At 43.7% G+C, this 7,500-nt stretch overlaps 1 protein-coding gene across 1 annotated transcript in view; it reads left to right on the plus strand.

The window, feature by feature from the left end:
- fer1l6 (fer-1 like family member 6) overlaps positions 1-7,500 on the plus strand; it is a gene marked incomplete at its 3' end in the record, with an annotated part of 58,024 nt that overhangs the window by 39,177 nt on the left and 11,347 nt on the right. The window contains exons 31-33 of the mRNA XM_083783502.1: positions 2,124-2,266; positions 3,582-3,673; positions 4,332-4,430. Coding sequence (XP_083639628.1) covers positions 2,124-2,266; positions 3,582-3,673; positions 4,332-4,430 — 334 coding nt within the window. The remainder of the gene's footprint in view (positions 1-2,123; positions 2,267-3,581; positions 3,674-4,331; positions 4,431-7,500) is intronic.

A 7,500-nucleotide genomic window follows, 5' to 3' on the forward strand; every position in this document is an offset into this window, starting at 1 on the left:
ACACTTTTCGGCCAGTTATAGCGCCACCTTGAGGCTGAGTTTAAATTGTTCATGTGGCATTTCTTCCTCGGCCTAGTGGGAATGTGCGTGCACAATTTGACGGAAATCACGCAATGTGTTCATGATTTGCAGCATTTTGTTTGAAACTGAGCACTCCTGTGAACTTTGGAAGCCAATCTTAACCAATCAGGATGGAGTCTGAGAAATCTGAAAGAGCCGTTTCCTTGAATGGCTCTAGAGAGACTGTGTACCAATTTGCGCGATGTTTGGACAAAATCTGTAGGTGTACTGTGCAAAAACTTGTTTTGCACAAAGCGGCCTCCTGGTGGCGCTATAACAGGCCGTTCTGGAAAGTTTGGGGCAGAGGTTCATCGTTGGCATCCAGGGAGCGTGTGTGCAAAATTTGGCATCGACCGGGTTAACGGTGGCCGAGATTAGCTGCTCACGGACACACACACGGACGGACACACGGACGGACGGACGGAGTGCAAAACATACTCTCCCCCCATGCCTTCGGCCTGGTGGAGACAATAATGAATTATTATTATTATTTACTAATATTCTCCATGTTTCAGACGAGGACCAGGTGGAGTCTTTTTCTTTTTTTTTAATGTTCTGTTTATTGACAAATACAAAAAGAAACTAAAACACACACAATAACAAAACACAAAATCCAAATCAAGACAACCAAAGAACATTCAAAGCACAACAAAACAATAAAAACAATATATTAAAAAATATATAAAAAATTAAATAAAAACTCCAATATAGTCAATATACATAGATCATGGTCACAAGCATCATCCAGACAAGACAGGTTGGGCTGTCAGGCGACAGTTAATCAGGTTCAATCAGGTTACTGGTGGAGTCTTAACCCTTTCCGGGCACAGGGCGAGATCGGACGAGATTATTTTTTGATTTTATGCCGCCTAGGACGAGGTTGGACGAGATTTGTTTTTATATTTGCAGCGGCTATAAGACACACCCCCCCACCCTGTGACAAAGTTCGGTAGCGCTGCGATAAAAGACAGGCCCTAAAGTATTCAATCACACCATGACAACACAGGCTGAGCCAAAAAATGTTCCCATGAGCCACAAAAAGGTAACAATACTCCACTCCAGTCTGACCCAGAGTCGTCGGGACACACTGACCCACAGCACATAGCAAGACAAAAGCAGATCAAAGACACCAGCGATCGATCAGGGCTAAAATGCCCCCCCCCAAAAAAACCTGGCCGGACCCCCAAACGAGCCAGCGAGACGCTCATGCCAGGCTACGAGCGAGCCAGCGGGCAGCCTGTTGGTCGCCGCCGTGGAAGTCCCCGCTGGACCCAGCCGAGGACGAGGCAGAAACGGGCAGCGTGTCTACAGGGGCGAGCACAACAATATCTGCAGTACTGTGACTGTCCGATGATACACTGTCTGCATCGGAGGATGCAACAGTGTCCGCGCCGCGGTCACCGGATCAGCTGGGAGCGGGACATCCGGCGGGGGACGAAGGTGATTGGCTTCCCATGAGACCGAAACGAAAATGTGTTCAAAGGATAATGAGTAGGCTAGTAAGTGCAATTTTATTTAGTTTTATTTAGTTTCGGACGGGGGTGATCTCGTTGCGACCGGGCCGCCGGATGGAGTAAATGGAGTTACTGTTTGAGTCTCATTCATGGGGTGAAAATAAGATTTATTCAACAAAAACACTTTTTTATACTTTTTTTAACTTTAACTGCTTGAAGACAAATAATCAGATAAGTCACTATAGAAAAAGAAAAAAGTTTCAAGTGAGTATTCTGCTTGAGAGAGTGTCTTTCACAAAAGTGCTGTTTTCTCAGACAAATTATTTCAGAGGGCTGATTTTGATGAAACCATGACCTATTCAACTGCCTATAACTAAAGAACGGAACATGCTACAAACATAATTCTTTTTTGGGGGGAAAGATGAGACTTATCACTTTCATATGAGTTATTTCATGACATTGGGACATATTCACATAATATTATATATGGGCTTTGACAGATTGGTCAAATGTCCACATTGCCTGGAGGAGAAGGGGAATATAATGAAAACAAACATGGCCTGGAAAGAGTTAATATTAATAATAATAATAATAAACTCTATGTTTCAGACGAGGAGCAGGTGGAGTCCTACGAACATCTCTCCCTGAAGATCCTCCATCGGTGGTCTGAGATCCTGCAGGGCTGTCGTCTGGTACCAGAACACATCGAGAGCAGAACCCTGTTCCACAACGCAAGACCAGGGATGGACCAGGTGAGTCCTGTTCCACAAGGCAAGACCTGGGATGGACCACGTGAGTCCTGTTCCACAAGGCAAGACCAGGGATGGACCAGGTGAGTCCTGAAGACCTGGGATGGATGGACCAGACGAGTCCGGTTCCACAAGGCAAGACCAGGAATGGATCAACGTTAAAACGAGACACCGCTGTCTCGTTAAACTCAGCAGGGCTTAACGAGACACCGCTGTCTCGTTAAACTCGGCAGGGCTTAACGAGACAGCGGTGTCTCGTTAAGCCCTGCTGAGTTAAAGAGACGGCGGTGCAACATGAAAACCTGACGTTTCCAAATCGTGGCAGCGATACTGGATGATCTGATGATCTGATGATCTGATGATCTGATGATCTGATGAAACATTTCAGCACATTATGGCAAGTTTACTGAACTTATACGGCTATAATCACTGAGCTGAACCGCCCTATCACCATCAAGTTTACTGAACTTATACGGCTATAATCACTGAGCTGAACCGCCCTATCACCATCAAGTTTACTGAACTTAAACAGCTATAATCACTGAGCTGAACCGCCCTATCACCATCAAGTTTACTGAACTTAAACAGCTATAATCACTGAGCTGAACCGCCCTATCACCATCAAGTTTACTGAACTTATAAACACTGAGCTGAACCGCCCTATCACCATCAAGTTTACTGAACTTATAAACACTGAGCTGAACCGCCCTATCACCATCAAGTTTACTGAACTTATAAACACTGAGCTGAACCGCCCTATCACCATCAAGTTTACTGAACTTATAAACACTGAGCTGAACCGCCCTATCACCATCAAGTTTACTGAACTTATAATCACTGAGCTGAACCGCCCTATCACCATCAAGTTTACTGAACTTATAATCACTGAGCTGAACCGCCCTATCACCATCAAGTTTACTGAACTTAAACGGCTATAATCACTGAGCTGAACCGCCCTATCACCATCAAGTTTACTGAACTTAAACGGCTATAATCACTGAGCTGAACCGCCCTATCACCATCATTGTCACTGTGCAAAAAGCATGTAACACGGATGTGTATATTACAGGAGACTCCCGTTAAACTTTCCAACAGACTCCAGTAAACTCCCGAATTACATATATGATAACAATTTTAGTCTGGACTGTAGATCGTTCCGTGACCACGTTCCACGTGTGTGTGTGTGTGTGTGTGTGTGTGTGTGTGTGTGTGTGTGTGTGTGTGTGTGTGTGTGTGTGTGTGTGTGTGTGTGTGTGTGTGTGTGTGTGTGTGTGTGTGTGTGTGCGTGTGCGTGGCGTCTGTGTGTGTGCGTGCACAGGGTCAGGTCCAGATGTGGGTGGACATGTTTCCCATGGATCTACTTCCTCCTCCCGGACCCTCGGTGGTCATCGCCCCCCGCAGGCCTAAAGGGTTAACACACGCACGCACGCACACACGCCCGCACACACACACGCATACATACACGTAAACAACTTTTGTTACTAATTAGAAAAACTTTTTTGAATAGTTTAAAGAGATTGTTGACATTTAATAAAAATAAACGTTTTGTAATTTTTCTTAATAAATTTCAGGTTTTCTGAGCTCAATTTCACCCAAAAAACCTGAACTGTTAACATTCAGTAGATTTTCTGTGGTCTGTGGGTTTTCGGCTGTTTGTGATGTCACAGCCGGCAAATCCCATATTATGTCAATGGGATTCGCCAGCAGAGGTCACTGTTTTCACAGTTTTTCTTGTTTTCATTGCAGCTCAAAAGGCCTCAGAACACACAGAGAAAATCAGGGTTTTTTTGGGTGTGATTGAGGTCAGAAAGATCTGAAAGAAGAACGAAAAATAAAACTTCGTAATGTTTGCTTACAAATCCACACATTGACTGTTCTCTCTTCTGATGTGTGTGTGTGTGCGTGCGTGTGTGTGTGTGTGTGTGTGTGTGTGTGTGTGTGTGTGTGTGTGTGTGTGTGTGTGTGTGTGTGTGTGTGTGTGTGTGTGTGTGTGTGTGTGTGTGTGTGTGTGTGTGTGTGTGTGTGTGTGTGTGTGTGTGTGTGTGTGTGTGTGCGTGCGTGCGTGTAGGTATGAGCTGAGGGTCATCATTTGGAACACAGAGGAAGTGATTCTGGAGGACAGAAACTTTCTGACCGGACAGCAGTCCTCTGACATCTATGTGAAAGGGTCAGACAGACAGGCAGACAGGCAGGCAGGCAGACAGACAGACAGACAGACGGACGGACGGACGGACGGGCGGGCGGGCGGGCGGGCGGGCGGGCGGGCGGGCGGGCGGGCGGGCGGGCTGGCTGGCTGGCTGACTGACTGACTGACTGACTGACTGACTGACTGACTGACTGACTGACTGACTGACTGACTGGGTCACTAGTCAAGTCAGTTTGTTTTGGGAGGTTTGAACTTTAGTCTTTAGTGGCAGTGTTTCTGTTTAGTGGCATGTTGTGAACGAACATGTCATTAAAGCCTAAACACTGTCTAAATTAAATAATAACACTTTCTAATAACCAATGTATTTTGGCCTTGATTCCGTCGTAATGACTGTTTTTACACTTGTTGAAAATAGCAAGCCTTGTTGTCAAGATCTGCTATTTTCAGCATGCAACGAAGTGTAAAATGACTTAATAGTGGATCTCTTGTCCACTAGTCCCTTCCTAGTGGATCTCTTGTCCACTAGTCCCTTCCTAACATTTTAGTCTAGTTTTTATCTGTTGACGAAATTGTCAGTATATTTATTCTCAGTTTTAGTCATCATAGCTTAGTTTTCATTTAGTTTCCATTTAGTCTTCGTCAGTGGAAAAAGGTAGTCATTATTATTATTATTATTATTATTATAACGATGAACATGTTCGTCTCAGTTTTAGTCGACGAAAACAACACTGCGGCTGAATTCCAGCTCCATAGAGTCCTGAGAGTCAATCAGTGGACCATGACATCACCATGACATCACCATGACATCACCATGACCATGACCATATGACACAGCTTAACCAATTATGGGCGGGAACCCCTTTTGGTGTTAGCATTATGTAATACTTTAGCTATTGAAAAATAGCAGATCTGCTATTTTTTTTAAATCAAAGAATGACTGACAGAAACATAGCGTTTTCAGAAAACTGTCAGGATGTTTAAACAGTTTAAACACACTGGACCATGACACAGTTTAAACACACTGGACCATGACACAGTTTAAACACACTGGACCATGACACAGTTTAAACACTGGACCATGACACAGTTTAAACACACTGGACCATGACACAGTTTAAACACATTGGACCATGACACAGTTTAAACACTGGACCATGACACAGTTTAAACACTGGACCATGACACAGTTTAAACACACTGGACCATGACACAGTTTAAACACATTGGACCATGACACAGTTTAAACACATTGGACCATGACACAGTTTAAACACTGGACCATGACACAGTTTAAACACTGGACCATGACACAGTTTAAACACTGGACCATGACACAGTTTAAACACACTGGACCATGACACAGTTTAAACACACTGGACCATGACACAGTTTAAACACACTGGACCATGACACAGTTTAAACACTGGACCATGACACAGCTTAAACACTGGACCATGACACAGTTTAAACACACTGGACCATGACACAGTTTAAACACTGGACCATGACACAGTTTAAACACACTGGACCATGACACAGTTTAAACACACTGGACCATGACACAGTTTAAACACACTGGACCATGACACAGCTTAAACACTGGACCATGACACAGTTTAAACACACTGGACCATGACACAGTTTAAACACACTGGACCATGACACAGTTTAAACACTGGACCATGACACAGTTTAAACACACTGGACCATGACACAGTTTAAACACACTGGACCATGACACAGTTTAAACACACTGGACCATGACACAGTTTAAACACACTGGACCATGACACAGTTTAAACACATTGGACCATGACACAGTTTAAACACTGGACCATGACACAGTTTAAACACTGGACCATGACACAGTTTAAACACACTGGACCATGACACAGTTTAAACACACTGGACCATGACACAGTTTAAACACATTGGACCATGACACAGTTTAAACACATTGGACCATGACACAGTTTAAACACTGGACCATGACACAGTTTAAACACTGGACCATGACACAGTTTAAACACTGGACCATGACACAGTTTAAACACACTGGACCATGACACAGTTTAAACACACTGGACCATGACACAGTTTAAACACACTGGACCATGACACAGTTTAAACACTGGACCATGACACAGTTTAAACACACTGGACCATGACACAGTTTAAACACTGGACCATGACACAGCTTAAACACTGGACCATGACACAGTTTAAACACACTGGACCATGACACAGTTTAAACACACTGGACCATGACACAGTTTAAACACTGGACCATGACACAGTTTAAACACTGGACCATGACACAGTTTAAACATTGGACCATGACACAGTTTAAACACTGGACCATGACACAGTTTAAACATTGGACCATGACACAGTTTAAACATTGGACCATGACACAGTTTAAACACTGGACCATGACACAGCTTAAACACTGGACCATGACACAGCTTAAACACTGGACCATGACACAGTTTAAACACACTGGACCATGACACAGTTTAAACACACTGGACCATGACACAGTTTAAACACACTGGACCATGACACAGTTTAAACACACTGGACCATGACACAGTTTAAACACACTGGACCATGACACAGTTTAAACACTGGACCATGACACAGTTTAAACACACTGGACCATGACACAGTTTAAACACTGGACCATGACACAGTTTAAACACACTGGACCATGACACAGCTTAAACACTGGACCATGACACAGTTTAAACACACTGGACCATGACACAGTTTAAACACACTGGACCACACGGGAACCCCTTTTGGTGTTAGCATTATGTAATACTTTAGCTATTGAAAAATAGCAGATCTGCTATTTTTTTTAAATCAAAGAATGACTGACAGAAACATAGCGTTTTCAGAAAACTGTCAGGATGTTTAAACAGTTTAAACACACTGGACCATGACACAGTTTAAACACACTGGACCATGACACAGTTTAAACACACTGGACCATGACACAGTTTAAACACTGGACCATGACACAGTTTAAACACACTGGACCATGACACAGTTTAAACACATTGGACCATGACACAGTTTAAACACTGGA

The sequence above is a fragment of the Protomyctophum parallelum genome, assembly GCF_964188405.1.
Source record: "Protomyctophum parallelum genome assembly, chromosome: 15".
Classification (NCBI taxonomy): Eukaryota; Metazoa; Chordata; class Actinopteri; order Myctophiformes; family Myctophidae; genus Protomyctophum; species Protomyctophum parallelum.